This window comes from Hirundo rustica, chromosome 3 (assembly GCF_015227805.2).
Source record: "Hirundo rustica isolate bHirRus1 chromosome 3, bHirRus1.pri.v3, whole genome shotgun sequence".
Taxonomy (NCBI): domain Eukaryota; kingdom Metazoa; phylum Chordata; class Aves; order Passeriformes; family Hirundinidae; genus Hirundo; species Hirundo rustica.
Genome location: NC_053452.1, coordinates 70270537 through 70293930, shown reverse-complemented (window position 1 = coordinate 70293930; position 23394 = coordinate 70270537). Strand labels below are relative to the sequence as shown.

Genomic DNA, 23394 nt, shown 5'->3' with positions numbered 1-23394 from the left:
GTGCTAAAGCAATTCCAGATTCCACTGACATTACAAAAATTGTAATTATTAAAATGTGCCTCTATTTATACAGAATAGCATAGCATAGCATAGCATAGCATAGAATAGAATAGTTTCAGTTGGAAGGGAGCTACAATGATCATCTACTGCTCATCAACTGAACAATTCAGGGCTGACCAAAAGTTAAAGCATGTTATTAGTGGCATTTCCTAAATGCTTCTTAAATGCTGTCAGGCTTAGGACATCAATCACATCTCTAGGAATCCTGTTCTGGTATTTGACCACCTTTTTGGTAAAGAAACACTTCCTGATGCCCAATCTAAGCCTCTCCTGGTGCAGCTTTGAGCCATTCCCAGAGGATACCATATATGAGAGACCACAGGGGTATGATTTGGGCTTTGGAATATTTTTCTGAGCTATCATTTTTTATTTTAGAACTGCTATTCATTATAAAAACCCAACAAACTGTGAACATGTGAACAGTGGACATTAATTTATATTGTTGTAAAGACATGTCATATGGGAGAAAAGCTGCGGTCAATGTGGTGATGGTACCACACGTGAAATAAAACAATGTCAGGCTAAGAGCAGCATGACTGAAGTGTTCTGGTGAGTCAGTGTTTGATTATTGAAATAAAATGTAGGTGTAGGAAAACATGATTTTCTCTGAACAAGGACTTAATACATCTTAAGACCACATGACATTATCACATCTATAATTAATAAACATTGTTTTGATGTACTCAGATCAAAATTAGTTAGATATTCAAAACTACTATGAACTTTGTTATTTGAGACACAGATGAAAAAGTATCTTTGTAGAAGCCTTTATATTTAATACTATAGGATTCATTCACTTTTGAGAAGAGCTGTGCTTTATTAGAAACTATAAAAAGTTATAATGTGGATTTTTTAAAAAGCTTACATGCAATTTAAAGGACCCTAGAAAGCTACAATGTTTTTTTCACAGAGTAGGTGAAATGTTATCTCATTAAAAATGAAAAGCATGTTATCTTATTCAGTCTATATTATATTACCTTTACAACTTAGGCCTTGTAATATATATGTAAAATAAATGGCAGACTAGGTCAGGAGAGAAAATGTATGTGAGACACACTGGTAATACAGAACTTAAGCTTAGCCATATTAATTCTGTAGAGAAATCATTACATTATGTTTAAAAGGAGGACAGTAATAGCAGTCTAGACCCTTGATGAGGAAAAAAAAAAAAAAAAAAGTGGAAATTCATGCATTTCATTTTTTAATTTCATCTCCAGGCCTTAGGTGATAATTTAGGCCATGAATGGGAAATCTTGAGACTGCATAGTAGAGAAAGAAAATACTCCAGTGCTCCCAACCTAGTTCTCAACGCAGAGACAGATATTTATGAATGGTAATTCATCGTGACAGCAGATGCAAATCAGACAGAAACGTTCTAAGAAACTAGGCACTGATTAAAGAAGGCTAAGAGGGAAGTAAAATCCTGCAGTGTTTTCGACTATTGAGATTGAACTGGAACTAACTCTAAACCTCAATCCAACTGGCAGAATCTGAGGTGCAAAAATCCAGCCTATTTGTAACAGCTGGTCTGCTGCCAAAATCTCACTCCTCACAGGTAATTCACTTCTGTCCAGGACAATTATATTTTCTCTGCTGGAAACAAAGTATAACACAATTCTGATACAACAGTAGGATCTTTACAGGAAGCAAAATAATATGTGTTTTTGTCAATATAGAAAGCAACAAGGTAAGAACATCTTTACCCAAAATATTTTATTAATGTTGTTACCAGAGGGGAAACCTCATGTAATACACAGAATTCCTTTATTTTTTTATGGTGTTAAAGACTAATCTCCATAAGGAAAAAGGAAGGGAGAAACAATGACAGATAGGTGAACCCCCCACACTTAATCACAACAAACATAACCTTGACTTGGCACTCCTCAGCATCATTAAGAGATGATGATGAAGGCATTGTCTGGGTGTGAAATCTACTGAGATGGATCACCCTGAGGAGCTCTCTCTGGCTGAGGTGTATTACTGCCTACAGGGCATGAGAGTCATTAGGCGATGCCTAAGGAAAAGTAGTTTGGGATTGTGGGAGATTTATAATATTAGGAAGCTTTTCTGAGAAGGACCAAAGACAAGAAGAAGGAAGGATTAAAGTGGATTGGAGAGGAACATGCATGGAGCTGCAGCAGCCTCACCTCTACTGGGCTTCTGGATTCCGCAATTCATAATGTGTGTTGCTATCAGATTGAGCAATTCCTAATGCATGTTAAGAGAGCCACTACTGAACTGATTTCCATTCCCTTTTAATTACTTCAGTATCAGCTTACTGGAGGAAGATCAGAAAATCAGACAATTTTGTGATTTTCTCATTAACTATTGACTTAAGTTCCAGCAGTGTTTTGTAACTTTTAAAGAGATACAGACTTCTTGATGAGTAATTAAAAAAAAACGTAGAAAAGTTGCTAGAGGAGATATAGTCCAATCCTTTGGACTTATTGAAAACTGCAACAGTGCTGGCTAATTTAATGGAAACCAACTCTATTCTGTAACATCCACGAGGAATGACACCAAGAAACGAGTGTCTGTATCAGTGAAGACAGTAACAAAAAGTAATTTTTCTAGATGCTGAATTCAAAAAGGAAATCAAACTGGAAAATTAAACCACTAAATGATTGAAATACATAACTATATAAAACAGAAGCCAAATGATACACACTTTCACCTTTCTCCTCAGCAGCAGCTGGAGACGGATCTTCCTCTGATGTCAGTGTTTCTTCCATTCCTCCTCTGTAAATAAAAATTTATTTTAAGACCTTTACAAATATTACCAAAGCAAGTTGCAGATATATTAAATGTAAAGATGTGGAAATATAATTTGAGTTGTAAAAAATAAAAATCATATATTTTTATTCTCTAGACTGTTATTGTCTCATTGATTAAAAGGTTGGACTAATGAAAGGCTAATGCAAATGCATTTAGAAAGAGTTTTTACTGCCACCATATGTACAGATATAAATGTAATATTCCTCAAAGACAACAGATACTGGATTATTTCTTATACATCATAACTAGTCTTAGTGTACTGCTTTAGTTAATTTGTGTGATAAATGCACTCATACCTTTAGCCCAAAGTGAATGCTAGAATTTTCTTGTGCTCATTTTATAAATTCAGATATTTGGAATATTTTACCTTGCATCATCTTCTTTATTTTCTAATGCTTCATCTGTTGGTCTTTCCAAAATCTCAGAATTATTTTCATTCCTACTTGCCAGGTATGCTCTATGTAGTATACAGGCTCCTGCAGCACAATTACGTGACAGTAATGAGTTTAATGCATCTGTATAAAACTAAAGTCACTGGGTTAGGAATATCATTTAATAAATTATTGACAACTTTCTTTTAAAGTCAACAAAAAGCATTTATACCACTGAAATGTTATTGTGCTGTTGATTTCTACAGTTTAGAGCTTTTTTTTTCCAATTTAAAGCACCTAATAAACCAAATCTGGGATATTGGAAGGTTATGAAAGCTATAAAGGTAGACAGAACTAAAGTTATTTATCTTATACTTTCATATATCATGTGTTACACTGACATTTATTTTATTTGCAACTGTACAAAAAAAGCTATGAAGAAACAAATGAGAAACATTCAAATAAAAATATAAATAATGTGCATACACCTACTACTACAGCTGGTTGGCAGAAATTAAGAACATGCTGTTCCTACTAGGAACTCTACTGATTTATTTACTTTGACAAATAGATTCATATATAGCTGTGTGGCTGAAACCTGTTTTCATCAGGGGACTTAGAGTTTAGACTAAGTCAGGGAACAGCTTACAAAGTAATGACTCAAATGCTGTGAAAATGTAAGCTTCAGAACTGCATGATTATTTAAATAACAGAAATGAGTGGGAATCAAGAGTCAACATAATTGGAAAAATAAAAAGAATAAAGTGGAACAAAATAGCTAAATTCAAGGAAATGTATCCATAAGCAAAAAGCTACATTTTTTAGCCAAATTGTTATACTAGCAAGAGTATAAAATAGGTTGTTCAGATTACTGCAAGTAATTCAGAACTAGGTTTTGAGAACTAGTGGAAATGGCAGAGAGGTGTATATTGCAGGAAGGAAGCACATAATAGGAAGGCTCTAGAGAGGCCCTAACTTGAAATCCTCTGCTACGAATTCCCAAATTCTTCCCTACACAAAAAACCAAAAAACCAACCAAACTAACAACAACAAATTAAAGAGCAGTTACTGACCAGTTTCAACACAGTTGTAATGAAGAATTATGTGTTTCCAAAATATCTGATCTAGATTAAAACCTTTCAGAGATGATGAGATAACCTTTTCTTCTACTCAATTCACTAAATTGTTAAATTCCCAGAAGTGAAGTGAAATTAAATATAATTCTGAAAGCACCTCTCTCACCTCAGTGTTCTCCCTGCAGTACAGGCTAGAAATAGACTCCTAATGTTTATTATTTACCACACAGTATTGACATTTCATTATCATATGCCAACTAGAGGAAGAAGATGCTTTTTGTGGTTGTATGAAAGGACAATGCACTGTGCTCCAGCAACTAGGTTCATGAACATTTCAATAAGCTTGGAATGGCTGGGAAGCAAAGATGAGGCATGGAAATACAATTTGCCCCTAGGTTCTTTCCAAAAGTGTCTGAGATGGAGTCTCGAATGACAGCTCCTGCAAGTATGATTTTCTGACAAACACGGGATCTAGAACTTTCTCACAGAAATGTTCAGCCAGTATCTAGTCTGAGTATGAGTTCTGGCCACACTGAAACACTTTTAGTTACAAAATTTCACAAAGCTGTGTGACTAAGTAGACTATTCCTGAGCTGTGAGGATGATTTGCTGATCAGTCGACAAACTTCTGAAAAGTTTGGGTTTTTTTAAAACAAGAAATCTGTTCTGAGTAAACTGTGTAACCTTATTTTCTCAGGTTGATTTTTATATTCAGGGTTTGAAAAGATCTCTGGACTGACTCCAATGCTGGGCATCTACTGAGTTTTCTTGAACTATATGTGAATAGATCCATCATGCCTTTCTCCAATGGAAGTTTCTGCCGCAGAAAGAACTTTTGATCATGAACTGGGTTGAACAGTTGATCAAATGATCAAACATTGTCAAAGGTCAATTAAACTTGTGGTGTGGTATGAATCAAGCAGACATAATCCATGAAGACATGATTTGACAGACAAATTTTAACAGTATATGAATGTGTTCAGTTATTGATGCCTGTTTCCAACCTTCCTTTTGGCTTGAAAGAATAAAGTAAAAATCCCTTATTCTGAATTCATGGATACTAAGCTATTGTATTCCATCTGGGTAGGAAGTTACTGGGTTTTTGTGGGGTTTTTTTTTTATCCCAGAATGGAGAACATACACCTACATACAAATATTTCCCCCCTTGCCTTTTCTCTCAAGCTGAGAAATTTCATACCTCTAACCTGATTTTGCAAATGGGAAAACCAAGGCAGAGAAATTTGACCAACAGCCACATCGCAAGGGGGTGGCCAGCCAGACAGCCAAAGAATACAAAAATCTGATGCTACATTTCCTGCTGGTTGTAAATGAGAAAAAAACTTTGAAAATTGATTAAAAATAGGAGGAATCTTCTTTACTGTTATAGCAAAGCATCCCTGACTTAAATTCTGTGTAATTCCCTAACTCCAAATTGTAAGAAATTGTGGTAGTCTTCTTGATTCACTGGATTATTCCTTCTCTAGACCCCTGAAGCTTTATAAATGGGACATAACTACTATTTTTTTCTCATAAGTATGTTTTATATACAGACATCAACACAGAAAAAAAAAAATATCAAGTTGCATTAGGGTGCATTTACTAACCATCTTTTTTTGTATCCTTCAGACAGACAACAGTGTCAGGTAGAAGTCTTTTCTCTGATAAAGCTGACCAGTGGTCTGCTGACAGAGGGTAGTTATCCACTACCCACCCTCCTCTTTCTGAAGCACCAGGAAACCTATCTTTGTTTGTCTTCATAAGCTGTTCGAAAATGTCACATTCAGGGATATAAAAAGACTTAAGTCAGCTGTACAAAAAAGACTGCACAATATAAAATTACTTTCTAAATGCTATGATTTTTCCTTATTGTCATTTCAGGTCAATAGAAAGTAAAACATTTATAGCTTCATATGTCGGAATGAAATTAAAAACATTTTAAACAAGAGGAGACTAATGTAATAGTGATTTTTTAAGCTTGCCTATTAATTTACACTTCAGTTTCAATAGTTACATCCTATTGAACAAATTTAAAACATTTCAATATTCTTGGATATTCTTCATAAACAATTCTTTTCAAACTCTTACATCTGGTGTTCACCTCTTTAATAGTGACTAAAAATATAAGAATAGAGCAAGCATACAATGGTCTCTCAGATAATTCTCCTAGCCATTAAATAATTTGTAGCTCAGGTAACTTGCAAGACAGAAGTAATTTCTGTGTAAGTGTGTGAATATATTTACACACATGCACACACATATTTTTTATTATATATAAAGTACTATAAAATAGTCCTCAATAGATTTGTCTTTTGTGATCTTCCTCAGTGTCTCCTCAATCCTATGTAAACTTTTGGGCTATGTGATGTAAATGAAACTGATCTCTCAAATGGAAAAATTAAGAACATATATGGATAATGTATAAACCGTAATTAGTTGCTCTTAGGAAAAAAGTACCTTGCTATATAGTACTTGTAGTCTCACCTCTGCAATAGCTCCCTCCAGTAGTTCAGCACATATCTGAGGTGATATAACTTGAGAGACTGATGCGCTTTTCATGGCTTCTTCTACCATGGCTTGAACTTCTGGGTGGTCAGCAGTTATCTCTGGTACTACTAACAACATAGGTATTTTAAATGCACTTCACAGAGAAATTAGACATTAGGAATCAAATAAAGCATTAAATCTTAACTCCAGCACAGCAGTCATTTTAAGCAGTACGCAATTTCCAAGTTACAAGGTGCCTAGAAAAGGGGCAGCATCTTAATAATTTCCATTCTGCAAAAAAACTCAATGCAGCCCAAACCCAAGCATCTCCTTATTTATTAAAAAACTCTGAAACAATCTTATACTACAAAAAGATATGTAAGGGAAAAGACATCCTCTGTTTGTACTTCAGTTTTGCAATAAAATTGCTTGAGCTCTCCAAAGTTTTTAATTAGGATTAATTTCTCATTAATTCTAATAGGATTTCACAACCCTGGCCTCAAAAGTATTTAAATAGCCAGGAATCTGGAACGTAACATTGTTTAGCTCTTTCAATTTTGGTGTCATAGCTCATCATTATTCCTACTGCAATGCCAATGATTTGTTAGCACTGTCAGCACCAGTTTTGCAGCACTACAGGAGGACACTGACTTCTTGTTAGATATATCTACCTGTGAGAAAGTCAAACACAATTCCTTGCTTAGCTAAATAAGGCAAAATGGCCCAATTGTCCATTGGAACCATAACTAGAGCTAACTATGAAAAGGCAATTCTAGTTCAGTGGAGTATTTTAATTTCAAAAGAAATTATTTTGAAAAGCTTCCATTGAACTTTCTTGGGAAAAGAATACAAACTTTGTTTAAAAGATACTAAAATAACATATTATTTTCACCTTTTCAATATATTTATTGAGTTTGTCAAGCTGCAGAAAACTAGGCAGCTTAAGAAGTCTAAATGTGAACAGAGCTGGAGGGCTGAACGTGCCATCTGTGGCAGCATACTTGGAAAGCTGCTCTAAAGTGAAAAATCTGTAGACTGTGGATTCACATCAGTCCAGCTGACAAGCTGCTTTCTTGAGTATTTAATTTTTGCAGAGATTTAACTTGTCAGAAAGTCATTAAAATGGAATGTTTTCAACCAGCATCCGTCAGAACCAATTTCTTCTTTCAGCTCAGAGATCAGAAAACTCTTTTCTACATGGCCCTCGAATTCAAAGGATTTATATATATATATGTATATATGTGTGTGTGTGTGTGTGTGTGTAAAAAATACTGAATTTTACTAAGCTATTCCCTTCACTGCTGTGTTCTTTTAGTTCATATTTAATGCACAGCAATCATAACAACTTCTTCAACTTTTTCTATGTCAAAGTGACAGCAACTGCTTCAGTTAAATAATGTAAAGCAAATAAGACAGCTTCAAAGACCACAGAACAGTTTATTCACCTGATTCTTCTGATTGTCCTTCTGATTCCAATCTTTTGGATTCTTCCGAGTGTTCTTCTGATTGTTCTTCTGATTCCAATCTTTTGGATTCTTCCGAGTGTTCTTCTGATAGTTCTTCTGATTCCAATCTTTTGGATTCTTCTGAGTGTTCTTCTGATTGTTCTTCAGATTCCAATATTTTGGATTCTTCCGAGTGTTCTTCTGATTGTTCTTCTGATTCCAATCTTTTGGGTTCTTCTGAGTGTTCTTCTGATTGTTCTTCTGATTCCAATATTTTGGATTCTTCTGTTTGTTCTCCTGATTGTTCTTCTGATTCCAATCTTTTGGATTCTTCTGAGTGTTCTGCTTGTTTTTCTGATTCCAATCTTTTGGATTCTTCTAATTGTTCTTCTGACTGTTCTTCTGATTCCAATCTTTTGGATTCGTCTGAGTGTTCTTCTGATAGTTCTTCTGATTCCAATCTTTTGGATTCTTCTGAGTGTTCTTCTGATAGTTCTTCTGATTCCAATCTTTTGGATTCTTCTGATTCCAGTCTATTTTTCACTGCTGCTATAGCCTTTTCTACTGCATCCTTTCGCAATTCCTCAGTGATTTTTTCTCTTGTTTCTTTATATTGTTGAATGAGTTTGCCCATATCAAGAACCTAGTGAAATTATTTGAAAAAATACAAATATCACAGTAGACAAATATAGCATCTGATCCAAATTTTGTAAAATGAAATTATTTTGGAAAAGCCCTGCAGATTTCACAAAAACTTAGATATAATTCAAGTGCAGAGTTGGGGGTTTTTGAAATAATTTTAACTTGCATTTATATTTAACTATCTAATTTAATTATTAAATTATATATTTAATTATCTAATGTCTAATATTGAATACAAAAGTTATTCATAATATTCTAATACTAAGAGAGTTGCAACGTAAGAGGACATATAAAAGTATTTCTGATCTGTAGTTACTTTTATAAAAATGAATTTCACGAAAAATCTATGTTTCTTCTGTAATCCCAATATTTGTAATGTGAATGTTAATAACATGACAAGAATGTGCTTAACTAATTCCCAAGCCCCAGTGGATACTCTGCTACCTAAGACATTAATGAACCTACCTTTCCTTTATAATTGTGTGCAATTACATTACAAATAGTTGTTCTTCCTGAGAATGGAGGACCAAATACGAATACTTTACAAGGAGAAACTGGCATTGGAGGTAAGAGGTAAGGTCGTGGATTCATCATAAATTTTTTCAATGCCTCTTCAGATGACAGTACATACATTTTACCTAGAAAACTTAAAACAGAAGAGAAGCAAACAGATAAAGACACTTATCTCATAAAACAGATATGAAAATTTAGAGTTTCAAATTCCACTAACCTGACAGCAAACTCTGGGTTTCCCATTACAATGTCCCCTTCCTTTAGAGCCACAGGACACACTCGTCCCCACCTGCTCCTACGCCATCGGTATCTGGGTGCTATCAGCTTGTAAGATGACAGAGCCCGGAAAAGTTCATCCTGTTTATTAAAACAGCAATAATTGCAAGTGTAATTTTTGTCTGAAGCTACATATGCCTTTTCATTAGACTTTTTTGAAATCTTTTGATGGAAAATAAGCAAACTTAATACGAAAACCACATCATGCTTTTCAGAACATTAAAAAAAAAAGATCAGAATTGTAGGACAATTTTAAAGAGAAATTACTTCATTTTTTAGGTCTATTTAAAAGAAATAGTACTTAAAATAGTTCATGTAGGCTTTATTTACTATGTAAGCTTTACTTACTATGTTCAGAAGTTTAAAATTATAAAGACCCATTTATTGAAGACAACAGAAAATGGTTAAGATTTCTTCTAAAGGGTATGATACATGATCTGTATCAGGGAATAGCAATATTAAAATATCTATTTTAGCCATGCAGAAATATTATATGATAGGAATAAGTTTAATAGTCTTTTTACAGAACGTGAATAGTGAGTGAATTCTGAAATTGTGGTGACTCTAAATGCAGAATAATGCAGACAAGTGATCAATCCCACAAAAAGATTGTTGTGTAAGAAGGAATAAAATTGTACAGACTGTAATTCTTCAGTCTAGCTATGTAAGAGCAGGACAGAAGTCTGAAATCATAAGCTATTAGAGGGCAGATGTGGCTGTGTTCACTGACTTCTGCATACTGGAGGACACTGAGCTAAAAGGCTGCAGGCTCAACACAAAGGGAAGAATTCTGTATCAAATGTTCAGTTAAGATGCAGAACTCTTTGCCCTGAATACTGTGGTTATGAAAAGCTTACACACAAACTAAAACAAACACACAAATAAACTAAATAAGAAATACAGATGACCTATGACACAGAAAGTCTTTCCCTTGTGAATTTGATAAGAACTGAGAAAACAGAAAAATGAAGAGAGGGGTATTTTTTTGAAAATGTGGAGTTTCCCCGTTACACTTCCATTTATATATTCAAAGTTCTATTTAAGAAATAGGAAATATGATCACAACTAAATATAGGTGATGACATTCATGCAAAACTTCTGGTTTTCAGCTTTGTTTGGAAGGGACACAAATTATAATTGCCACGATTCAGCAAAATTCAGCACTAACTTGTCATGTTTCTAATTAATTACAGGAAAATAGAACTAGTGTGATCTCAGCCAGAATATTGCTATTGAATTAGCATGTTGTTTCTTATTCAGGAAAAGAGTCGACTGAGCTAAGAGTCAGTTGCTGAGATTGTTACCCTTTGGCTAAAGTTTATTTCCTTGGAAGGAATTGATTTTTCCTCTATTGCTAAAACAAACATTTTGTTCAAAGCTTTATTATAATCATTATCCATTTTTTTGGAAATGATAGGTTCTTTTATTTTCATACTTTTTAAGTGGATTTTAGTCCCAGAATTACCTTAAATTCTCATTTCTAAAAGGTCAATGCTTACAAAATGCCCTTACTGCATGGTAAAACAAACTGGTTGTTGTGAAACAAAGATGCTATAATATAAGCTTGCAGCAGAAAAGAAAAATAATTCTAGTTATTACAGTCAATCACACTTTAGAAAAGCATACTTACATTTTGCTTTCCCTCCAACGTTTCTTCTTCTTCTTCTCTTTGAAGTCTGATTATAGGAGCTGCACTTTGAACATCCATAGACTGAAGTCTGCCTGCCACTGCCTGAAGAGAAAATAAGTCTTGATTTAGTACCAATCAAAAATGCTCTTGTCTTCTGAAGGGCCCCTAAAATCTCTTTAACACTGTAACTTATTATTTATATAATGGCTACATAAACACCAAGGCCCAGTTTCTAACTCAGACTCATGCTAGTTATTGAGTTTTAAGAAGCTATTTGGTAGATACAGGCAGTGCAAAAGGCCAAATCACAGCCCTTGTATCTTCTCATTATGCTGTGAATCCCAAGCCTACTAAAGCCTGTGGAGGCTCCCCAAAGGCAGTGTAAGTACTCAGAGCTCCAATCGGAAAAAGAGGCAGATGTCTTTGGGAAATCAGATTATGCACATTCAGAAGCAATACAACTTTGGGTAGCTTATTTTGAAAAGTATTTAAACCACATGTCTTCCAATGAGAATCAGATGATATTAAGTTTATTTGAAGTATTTCCTGAATGTAATGTTGATTGAATGCAAGTGTTCTTGAAATGAAAAAGCAAATTCTGTCATTTTGGGGCTAGTTTTATTATAGGCCTTTGCCTTACTTGTAGGTGAAATGGTTGGAATCATAACATAACTTGATTGCACTTACTATAAATTTTGTATTGTAACGTTCACAAACAGATCATAAATGAGGAAATTGTGTGTTCTAATGCTGCAAAATTACTGCTTTTTTTTCTTTTTTCCCATAGGACCACTCATGGTAGAGTTAAGCATAAACTGAAATAATTAACTTACAGAATTATAATAATACAATTTATTTCAAACAGAGGAAAAAATGTAGAAGTTCACTTCCTACCTTGTCAGAGACAATTTCCTGCTTAACTTTAAACCCCATACCCTAGCTTATGATTTGAAGCAACTTTTAGCTGTGAGGCAAAGGAAAATATTCTTTATCTTCAAAATTTACTATTATAGGTTTTTTAACAGGGAGAGCAAGTTGCTCTGTTACATGCTAAAAATCTAGACACAACCACTCAGCAGAATTCTTACAAGAATCAAAGGTCTCCTATTACATTGCAAAACAATATCAAAATTAATTACAATTATATTTAAATAAACCAAATATATTTTGTACACAAGCATCAAATAAACAGTTTTGTTAACATACCATACTGAAATTGTTTTAATTTCTCATTATATTTTACATTAATACAGATCAGAAAAAGCATTGAAACCACATGGACATAATACAAAAGTTTATAGCCTACCTGGAAATATTCTCATGTAACATATATGTAAGCCTGGGGACAGAGCAAGTGAATCTTACAACTAATAGAGGAAGGAAAGGAAGTATTTCAAAAGTCATGTTCTCTAATAGCAAATTAATGCATTTTAAACACAACTTAAAATTTTGCCAACAGGAAAACAATCCATGGAGAAATTATTTTCTAGTGAAGGTTAACTTAGCTGATACATAGTTTACTTACTTCAAAGACATAATCTGGTTGCTGACTTCCATCCACTTCAATAAGGTATCGACAATCCTGGTCAGTCAACAATTCCTGTTTAAGAACACACTTGTCAATTGAGTATAATTAACCAGATAATGACACTGAAGCTCATTCTCTTCCTACACATATCAAAGGCTGGACTCCCAGGGACCTCAGCAAAATCAAGATTCCTTGTATTAATGGCTTATAAAATCTTATGGAGATTACCTTCTATTTGATCACAGATAAATACAGAGATAATTCCAAAACTGGGGTTACAACGGGTTCAGAAGATAGCTTAGATGTCTTAGCTCAAATGCAAGAGAGCTAAAAAATATCAAGATACAGTAACATTTTGTGTATGAATTCAACTTTTAATTGTCTAACTACCTAAATTCTTTGCTGGAAAATGATGACAATCTAAATTAATCCATTTCTTGGAAATACCAGTATGAGGCCAATGTTTTAATTTTGGTTCTGACTCCCAATTCCTCTAAAATTTGGACCATATATTTTATTTTTCTTATTTTTAGTTTTCACACTAGCAAATAATGTCTTAGACTTAAAAAAAAAAAAAAATTAAAAAAAAAAAATCCCATGTTGGTTGTTGATGCCTCTCTCTGAGGGCTGAGAACATTCACTCCATTCCTGACAAATGCTGGTCTAACCTCAAGCCTAAAATGGCCTATTGAAGGTGACTTCACAACTTTGTAGGTAATCTGTTCCACTTCTTCACTATATTTATGGTCAGCTCATTTCCTGGTTCATTTCATCTAGTCTGTCTTCTATACTGTAAATTAAATCATCTGCCCTGTCTTTGGTAAAAATAGATAATAACTAATTAATTCTTTCTAATACTCTTCTAAAGAGAAGACAATAGTTTGCGTTTCTCTTACATACCATGGTCTTACAGTCTTATTAGTACATCCATAGTATTGAGTTTAAACAATAGCATCTCATTTATTGACTCAGTTTTGACTAACTAAATCCCCACAGATTGCAGATTGACTGAAGTACTGAGGTCTAGCCAATTATTTCACATGTTGTAGTTTATCATAAGGTTTCCTTCCTCACTGCAGTATTTCACATTTATTTCAGGTCATATTAATCCCAACAATTTATCAAGAAATCAAAGTGTGTTCTCTAAAGTTCGTTCTACCTATCTCCCTATGTACAAATTGCACATTTTATGAGCTCTTTGTTTCAACTTCAATTTCATTATCAGAGTTAATTTCATTAGCTCTGCCAGGGCAAATCGATAAAAACCTGTGTTCTTTTAATACATTAGTGGACCACGAAGCATCTTCACCAATACATTCATTGCTAGTGAACCCTAAGGGAACCCTATGAACTAGTGGAATGTGTTGAAACTGTTGAAGTTTGGTATACATCCTAAAGTAGTTTAATCTAAACAACTTTCCATTAGCTCAATTATAAGAAATCCATGTGAGATTCTGTAATGATTAAAGACACCACATTTTTTGTTTTTGCCTTCACAGCAGTAACAAAGTTGTTACTCTAGCAAAGACCACTATACCCCTTTTACTCAATTTTATCTATAGGTTTAACTAATCCATAGGGAAATTGAAAGGCATAAACTGTGGTTGTCAAGTGGGCATCAAACAAGAGTATTTTGCAGTTGCTTGTACTAAGAGATTAAAAACAAAAAAACAACAAACAAACCCCAACAAAAACCACAAAAGTCCAAACCAAAACAAAAAATAAAACAAAACAACCCACAAAAAATAAAACAAAACAAACCCTGAAAAGAACAAACTGTTCCTTTGGACCTCATGGGTTTGTTTTGTTTTGTTTTGTTTTTGGTGGGGGGAAGGAGAGGAAGAAACATACAGTAAATCCACTTTCCTGAACACAACAGGGAAAGAAAATGCCATAGCTTCAGAAATTAAATAAGTGGTAAAACAAACTAATGGGCTCATTACTGTGTATATAGATCTGCAGGCAATGAAGCAGCTGAGAAAGGGAGTGGAAGACAATGGATGCAGATTACTTATGGAATTGCATTCTGGAATGGACTCTGGTAATGGCAATGAAAAAATGGACTCTTCGAATATTTCACTTACTAGATTTAGAAAGCATATGTTGTGGCAGGTGTGGTTTCACTTTTAAAAGTCAAAGTTGATTATCTTGACTACAGAGTAGAAACAACACCTACAGATGACAACTTTGTATCACTGATTTTAGAATAAAGTTTAGAATTTGGAAATATGTTGTAGCATGACCACCTCAATACTACAAATCTCAAACTTAAAAAAAACCAGTGAAAACAGTGCAAGATATTTTAAAAATCTTTTCTTATGCATAATCATATTACTTTGTTTTTTCTTACTTCTAAAGGAAGAAGCATTATATCCTTGTGTATTCCAATTCTTTTTTCTGCATTTTCAAGAAAATCTTCAGGCCTGTGCACTAATTGATGAAAAGTTTCTAATTTCTTACGCGGACCTTCTCCAGTCTGCAAATCAAAATTTCAAGACACAGAAATAATGTATTATTTGTCTTCACTCAAATTTAAATAAAGTAGCTTTGGAGAGTACTGCAATGAGTATTAGTCCAGTGACTGCTGACCATGATCCTATCTTGATGGAGCGTAGTTTCTATGAATTGAGAGCAATGTGCCTAGAATTTGCATTGATAAGTCTCTGGCAGCTATTATAAAAATTTGACCTGAATTCAAAACTAATACCTTCATGAAAATATAAAGAAAATCCATTTCTAGTAATGTAACACCAAAACCAGAAAACAAGTTAGTGTCCTGCAAATATTGGTAAAAAGTTGTTACAATAAATAAAAATTAAGAACTGTTTTATTTGTCTAGACAAGAAACTGCCAGTGTAGAGCCACCCTTCTCCTCCTGATACACACTTTTAACTTATGGTAAGAAACAGATCAGTGACTTTTGAGTCAAAGACTGAGTCCAGGTTAAGCTATACAATGATCAACATTTGCTGTCATTTAAACCTACTGTTTAACTGTTACCCCACATCTCTTAAAGCAGGACAGAAATGGAATTAAGATTAAAGTTGAGCAGAAGAAATTCATAACATAGTATGGTGATTTTTTTTTCTGTTTTGTCTAAAGTACATTGTAATATTTTGCACTGGCTAGAAATTAGAAATATTTACCTCTTCTTCCTCCTCTTCTTCATCCCGCTCTTCATCTTCTTCTTCATCCTCTTCTTCATCCTGCTCTTTCTTATGCTTGCCAGTAACTGTAGGATCCCACTGGCTCCTCTGACATATCTCCCCTGAATCAGGATTTTGCCTTTGTCCTGATATTCTTTGGCATAACTCATAATCTGGACACTAGCAAGGAAAAATTAAAAGGAAATCATGTTTATTGTACTGCTATAATGTCTTTCATGGAGAGACAAAATCTCTCTAAATTGGTCTACTAATACCAGTATTTCATTATTGCCACAGTTATCTAGAATCTCCCTTCTTCCTTTGTCTTTGATCTAATAAAAATAGTTACAATTCTGACATATCTGTGAAAACAGCTTGAATCCACTGAAATCAAAGGCAAAGTTATTTCTTTGAATTAGGGGCAAGGACTTTTAATGTACATTTCGTCTCAGTCCTTTTCCCAGAGGAGATGATGTTACTACTTGAAGTCAAGAATTTCATTTTTCGTTCTGGTGTAGTTGGTATCAATCTTCTATATGTATTGCTGCACATGAATCTAGACAACACATATTCTCAACAACAGGGATTTCTCACTATGTAGCATTAAAACAAAGATTGACTTTCTGAAAAAATCAAATCTGCCTGAAAAGCAGGACAAAAATATGTCTCTTTAATATTTTAGGATCTTTTGAGACCACAGAAAAAAGGTTTGAAGTAGGCATTCACCAACTTTCATTATGCATGTTCAAGCAAATTAAGTCTTAAAAGTATGGGATTAAAACAAACACTGAGTTAGATCTGCAAAATGATAGAGTAGGTCTATGCCCTGAGGCTTAGCATCTGACAAAACACATAGATGTACCAACTAGAATCAAAATCCCAATGAGAATGGAGCACACCACCAGAAGCTGACTATTCAGAGCTGTCTCAGCAGCTTATTCTGCACATTCAAAGAAGACAAAGATAATCTAGTTGATTATAAATAACACATTGCTAGAGGAAGGGCCTGAAAGTGTGTTGATGACTATAGATAGGGTTATTTTTTTGGATGAGTCTGGCACAGTTCAGTGTGGGCCAGTTAGAATCCTCCCCAGTGAGCAGCTGGGTACAATCTGGAGAATGGCACAGACCTCAGGCTTCCCTGTGGGCAGTTTGGGCACTGCCACCCTGTTTTGACTAACAAGACAGCTTAGCAGTGTTTGGCCAAAGGAGCTGGCCCAATATCTGAAGTGTCCCTCTTGCCTTGTTCTGTTTACTATTTTGGATGCAGCAAGCAAGTCCATTGTTTTCAGTTACATTGAGAAAGTCCTCTAAATCCCACACTAACAATGATTTATGTTCGTCTGGTTATATCAGAGTCACTTTCGTAAAATATCTGTTATGTCACATCACTGTTCATGACGAAACAATCTGTAAACAAGATTAATTAATAATAAAGCAGTTTCACAATTAGTGACTTAAAAAATAAAACTATTTACTTTCTAACTTCCACATGTGAGAAGTTTCTTCCTGCATTACACAAATGGCGGATGTACGTGTGTCCAAAATCCCATAATGATCATGTAATTCAAAGTTTCCCTTTCTTGAAAACCTCTTCTAATTGGTGGAGATGTTTAGGACATGTTCATTATTTTACCTCAGCAATGCTTAAAATGCAACAAACCAGTGAAATTCTATTCCAGTATAAAAGAGAAGAATTTATCATTCCTCAATAAATTCTATACTCAAGTATACAGAGGAAAATATTATATTTGGCATGCATAGTATGTGAGTCTACTAACAATTAGGAAAAATACTGGGAAGTTACTGAAAATGACATTACCTTAATGTTAATCAGGACATCCGGTTTTAATTTTAGATTCATTATTTTCCGTATTTGCTGTGAAACAGTCATGTATTCCTCCGAGAGAGAAGGAAATCCAGTGAGAACATAACCTGCCAAATACATTTAATTGAACATATTTTAAGAGGGTTTGTCAATTATAGAGCTAGTTATGCTCATCTCCTTTCAGCAGTACATGTAGTAGTACAATTTTAAACCATGTACATGACACAACACAGCTAAAAAAACTGTACATCTATGTCTTCTGCAGATTAAATACAGACAAAAAAAAGTGTGCTGTTTTCAGCTTTATAGAGTACTCTAACATCTGTTAACTCAATTAAAAACATGTAGCATTTAAAGACAATACTCAGACCACCTGCTTTATGTGCCTAGCTTAGACATTGCAGTGCCTAAAAGGGAACAAGCTTTCAGTGACCAGTTTTGCCACTAAAATACTTCACAAAAGGAACTGCCATAAGTAGCCACTCTACGATTTAAAGCAGTTCCACTAGGAGTCTAGGCTTTTTACATGTCCTTTAAATGTTTTGGCTTCTAATGAACGGAGTCTGAACCACTCTCCCGCCTCTCAAAAGCAGGCACTATGCATTAGGAATAGGAAAGTACTGTACACTGATGGCTGTATGCATGCAGTAAGAACTACTGAATAGCAACAATATCAATATTCATGAAGCCAGGCTGAGAGACTAAACAAAAAACAGGTGGATGTTTTTAGGCAAATAATGAGAATATTCCCTTAGAGAAATGGTGCATGTTCAGAATTTTATATGACAACATTGAAATGCAACTCTGGGCAGCACAAAAACGTGGCAGCAATCTTTGCAACAGGCGTTAGGAGTGAAGACTCCTACTTCTTTGAGAAGCTACTATCCATAGATGGAAGAGAAGAGGATAAGCAAGGCAGAGCAAAATACATAGTCATTCCTCTAGGAAATTAAAATCCTGGATTTTAAACTGTTGATACCTTTAGAGAATCCTGACTGGTAGTGAGGTGTGAACGTGCACATAATGTGCACAGCCTCTGCTTATCCCAAATAACAGATAACATCCCAGACAACAACAGCTGATGTGAGGGCAATGGGAGTGTAACGTGGGAAACCATTCGCTGAGAGTGTTTGTCCCCAAATCAACAACATGAGGAGACTAAAAATGAAGTATACCTAAGGCAACTATCAACTAGATCAAAAAGTAACCAGGGGATTACCAAGAAGCTTCTGAGACACACTTACTGTGTGTACTGTTTAAAAATTTCCATTTCACAAATACTGAAAGTAAAAAACCTAACCTTTCACTAAACCTAAACAACAGTTTCTAAAATCTTTGATGAACAATTTACATTGACTGATTAGTTCCTGCTGAAAACTCACATAAGCTTCCCAAGGATTTGTTAAGATAGTAGTTGATAAAAAAAAGTTACTAGAAATACTAAAACAAAAATTGGTTTTGAAGGTCACTTCTAGTTGGTAGGAAAAATAACGAGAATGTTGGTTCTTTCATTCCTTGCTACTTTGGGGCATCTGTAATGCAGAAAGTGTCTTGGTGAAAAGAACCAAACTTTACTCAATTTTACAGCTGTATTTACAAGTGTCCAGGATCTCTGTGTCAAACATCTTCAGACTGACTCAAGGACGGGAACTCCAATAACACAGAAGCCTCTTCATGCCTGCACTGAAGTCCTCATATACGGATTAAGAGACTGGCATTTCTGCTGCTAGCTCTTCCAGTAGTTTTTTGTGCCCTTTTTTTAATTATTATTCTCCCCTATTTCTCTTTTTTATACCATTTTAAAAGCCTGATTTCCCCAGGTAAGGCTGTATATTTTGCAAAACTGTTGAGTCTTATACTAGAGAAGGAATAAAACCCATTGCAAATGAAAGCTTAAAAAGCAGGCTAGTTTTTAGAGCAGTAGAAACTAACATTGGTACCACACCTGTCTCTCTCCTCTAATGGAAATTTCAAATAAAAGTCAAAACAAGAAAAAGAAACTACATTTCCTTTTTACTTCCTTTCCTCTTAGCAGTACATTTGTTCCCTCATCAGGGAAGCAGGTTCAGACACCAGCAAGAACTTCAGCACTTCCCCTGACAGCCTCAATTAACAAAATCTTTCCTCAAATAGCAGAATTACATCCACTACCATTACTATCCTTGTCCATCCTACTCTGTGACACAAAATGCAAAGGGAATGAAATAAAAAAATAAAAAATTAAAGAGGAAAAAAAGCCATAATACTTTGCATTTTCAATAATCTGTTTTCCTTCTTTTCATTATTTAAAATGTTTAAAATGTTTTTGCTGATGCATTTTTGTTATGTTGTTGTTATAGAAGTATTGAAGAATAAAATATCTATATTTTAAATCTTCTTTCAAGATTCTTCTGAACAGATAATATTGTCAAATAAGAGCAATATCAACATTTAATATTTTGGGGAAATTATTTTCTCAGCACAACACAGGACCAGTATGACACTTTCTGATCTCCCCTATTGGTAAATTAATCCCTAAACACACTTTCAGTTCCTTGATACACCACAACCTGAAGAGCACGAGAAACAGCTAGAATTATATTTGAGCACCAATGGATATAAAATGGATGCAAAATTATAGGTAGCACATTCTAAGAAGCTTAGGCTGTAAATATACTCACCAAAATGAGCAACTTCTGGTGATTCAATCTTTTGCAGAATCATTTCTGTCACCAGTTCCTCAGGAATGCTTTGACCTTGACAAAGCAATTCTTGACACTGGGGAAAAATGCAAAACATAGTCTTTTATAGTAAGTGTTTGTTAAGAACGTGAAAAAACTTACTAGAAGATTAGACCTTTACCTTAAGTCCGTTTTCTGTTCCTTGTTGAATATTCGATTGAATTACTTCTGAAGCTAAGGAAGCAAATCAAACATAAGAAAAATAATGAATACAAAATATTTTCTAAACAGACTTGTACACGCAGATACATATGTACATATACATACACACACAGGAGGATGTATGTGTACTCCAAGCAAGCAGATTGTTTTGAATGAACAGCCATTGTATTTGGGGCCATTATTATACTTTGCCCATCCAGAACCTGGGGCCTTATGGCAGGGTCTGGGTGTTTCTCCCTACAATTTAACCCTGTACACAAAAATGAACAACAGTAGTTTTGCAGGACTATCTGAGCTACTGATTTAAATGCAATCAACATCGCTGTCTTGTAATCCAGAGATCAGTATTTGAGCTTAATCACTTTTTTAATTTAAAACCCAAGATTTAGAACTGTTTAGACATACAAAATCATCTACTTTAAGAAAAGTGACATCCATCAAATTCAAAGACTGCCCTATGTCTCTGTGGATAGTGACATCATACTAGAACAACCCTGGATGTCTTTCACACTTCTTTATGATTTAAATAATCAGACGTTTTACAAAAGTTTTCAAGAATGACTCTTAAGACTACATTTACATTACTAATAAACCAGGCCAGGGAAAGGTCCTAAAGCCAGGTGACTCATGCCTATACAGCCATAATCTTTGCTCTCAAAACACAGTGGCTGTTTTCCAACTATTCCTACGAGGAATGATTGTTGTACATCCTACTTTTCATACTATGGATAGGTGTTTGGGAGAACAATATTTCCCATAGGCCAAAACTGAGACAGGGAATGTACTAATTAACAATACATGAAACTGAAAACCAGCGACCTGTGTGCACCTTGGGCCTATTTTACTTATCAGTATTGACTTATTCACTGGATAAATGAATAGAAATTATTACATCATTAAAAAGACTGCGAACATCTTTCCCGTTCAGTAATTTTCTGTCTTGTTTTATTTTTAACCCAGCACAGGACAGATGTTGATACTGCAGCGTAAGTTCAGAGGAGGACACCAAAACCATCAGAAGAACTGAACAGCCTAGGAGAGGCCAAAAGAACTGACCTTGCTCAGCTAGGAAGAAACCAGACAGCTCTTACTGTTATCCAAAACTATTTAATGGGAGGTGGCAAAGACAGATCCATGGTCACCACAGTTGTGCAGTTAGGACAGGAGGCAACAGACACAGATAGGGACATGAGAAATTCAAATGGGGTAATTAGGAAGCAATCTTACATCAAAAAGGTAGTCAAACATTGCAAAGTGTTTATCTGGGAGGAGGTGGAGTCTCCATCCTTGGAGATATTCCAGATTCAACTGGGCAGGCCTCTCTAGTTGACCCTGCCTGAGTCCTGAATGTTGGACTCAGTCACCACTGGAGGTTCTTTCTGAGTTAAATTCTTCGTGTTTATGTATGCTGAATTTCTTGGTTTCTTTCTTTTTTGATGTAGAAAATGAAAAAACTTTACAAGTATAAGTAATAATGAGTGTGTACATACGTGTGCATTCACTAGCTAAAATATTAAAAGAAATACCATGAACAAAATAAGAAAAGATTAATTTTCTGAATCAGAAATAAGGCTTAAAAATGCAGTAACTGAGATTTAGATCATTGGTTAAGAAAAACTTTCTAATGGCAAAGAGTGTGTTACAGATATAGACAGCCTAGAAATTTTTTAAAACAAATCTGATGAACTTTTGTCAGTACGGATTTAAATACATTCAAAGAGAGTGGACTGGCTTAAGAACATTCCTGAAGTCCCTTCTGATTTTGGCCTGATCTGTTTTAGACAAGGTATTCATTTTTTTCTTGTTATACAATACTATGAATTAAAAATTCTATACATACCTATGTCAAAAAAGCACTTTATTAAAAGATATTTTTACCATGTTACAATTCTAAATCTTCAAAAGAAGTAAAGATATTTCATTTGATAAATAACTCTGTTTCCTGGAGTACATCCCCTTGTGTTGGACACTGCACAAATAAAAAGGAAAGACCCTCCTACATTTTCATGCTCTGCACTGGAAAATGTCTGTACTCTCTGGAGTTGAATGAGTTGCCTCTGTGTGAACAAGAAGGGTCATATAAATCCCCCTTACAAGACTGGGAATAAAATTTATGATTAAAAAAAAAAAAACCTGCAGTGATTTTTCTAAGCCTTTCAAGAACTAAAAGACCACAATCAGCGATTTTATTTCTGGTAAAACAGTTACTTGGTCCTTATCAGAAGTGTTCGCTGCAATCAGAAACATGCCTTTTAAATTACAGGGAACAGTGTGGGTATTCTAAACCAAAAGCTATTGTGAAGCAAAAGCAATGTTCCAAATATAGCAAGTTTACCTTCTATGAAAATGCAGTTCCATCTCTGTGCTAGTTTTCTAGCTAATGTTTTCTTTCCAGAGCCCTTAAAATGAAAAACATACTTTTAAAAGCAAAACAGACAGAACAAACCCAAACATATAACACAATGAAGAACATATTTTCACATGATAAAAACAATGAAAATCTACCATTGGGATTAGGGCCTCTGAGTTATGCACTGAGCAAACACAAAACGCTCTTTTTAATGCCATCCTATACTTCATATTGCCTAGCTTTGCTAATATGCTGCTACTCGTAGCCAATTATCTCCAAAGTCATTATACTGAGTTTGTTTCTGAGTAACTCTATCTAAGACTAAATCTCAGCCATGATTTTACCACAAATTCCTTTGAGAAACTCCTTAGGACTAAAATTATTATCT

At 34.6% G+C, this 23394-nt stretch overlaps 1 protein-coding gene across 2 annotated transcripts in view; it reads right to left on the bottom strand.

The window, feature by feature from the left end:
* AK9 (adenylate kinase 9) overlaps positions 1-23394 on the bottom strand; it is a 59642-nt gene that overhangs the window by 32720 nt on the left and 3528 nt on the right. The window contains exons 6-20 of one of the 2 annotated variants that reach the window (XM_058419624.1): positions 22992-23055; positions 20616-20668; positions 20435-20531; positions 17769-17881; positions 15947-16126; positions 15151-15276; positions 12798-12872; positions 11273-11374; positions 9584-9723; positions 9319-9499; positions 8212-8854; positions 6764-6894; positions 5887-6043; positions 3203-3311; positions 2735-2799 (exon numbers count right to left, since the gene is read on the bottom strand). In XM_058419624.1, the coding sequence (XP_058275607.1) occupies positions 2735-2799; positions 3203-3311; positions 5887-6043; positions 6764-6894; positions 8212-8854; positions 9319-9499; positions 9584-9723; positions 11273-11374; positions 12798-12872; positions 15151-15276; positions 15947-16126; positions 17769-17881; positions 20435-20531; positions 20616-20668; positions 22992-23055 (2236 nt within the window). Of the gene's footprint in view, positions 1-2728; positions 2800-3202; positions 3312-5886; positions 6044-6763; positions 6895-8211; positions 8855-9318; positions 9500-9583; positions 9724-11272; positions 11375-12797; positions 12873-15150; positions 15277-15946; positions 16127-17768; positions 17882-20434; positions 20532-20615; positions 20669-22991; positions 23056-23394 lie in introns of both variants that reach the window. The other variant, XM_058419623.1, reaches the window with a different exon arrangement.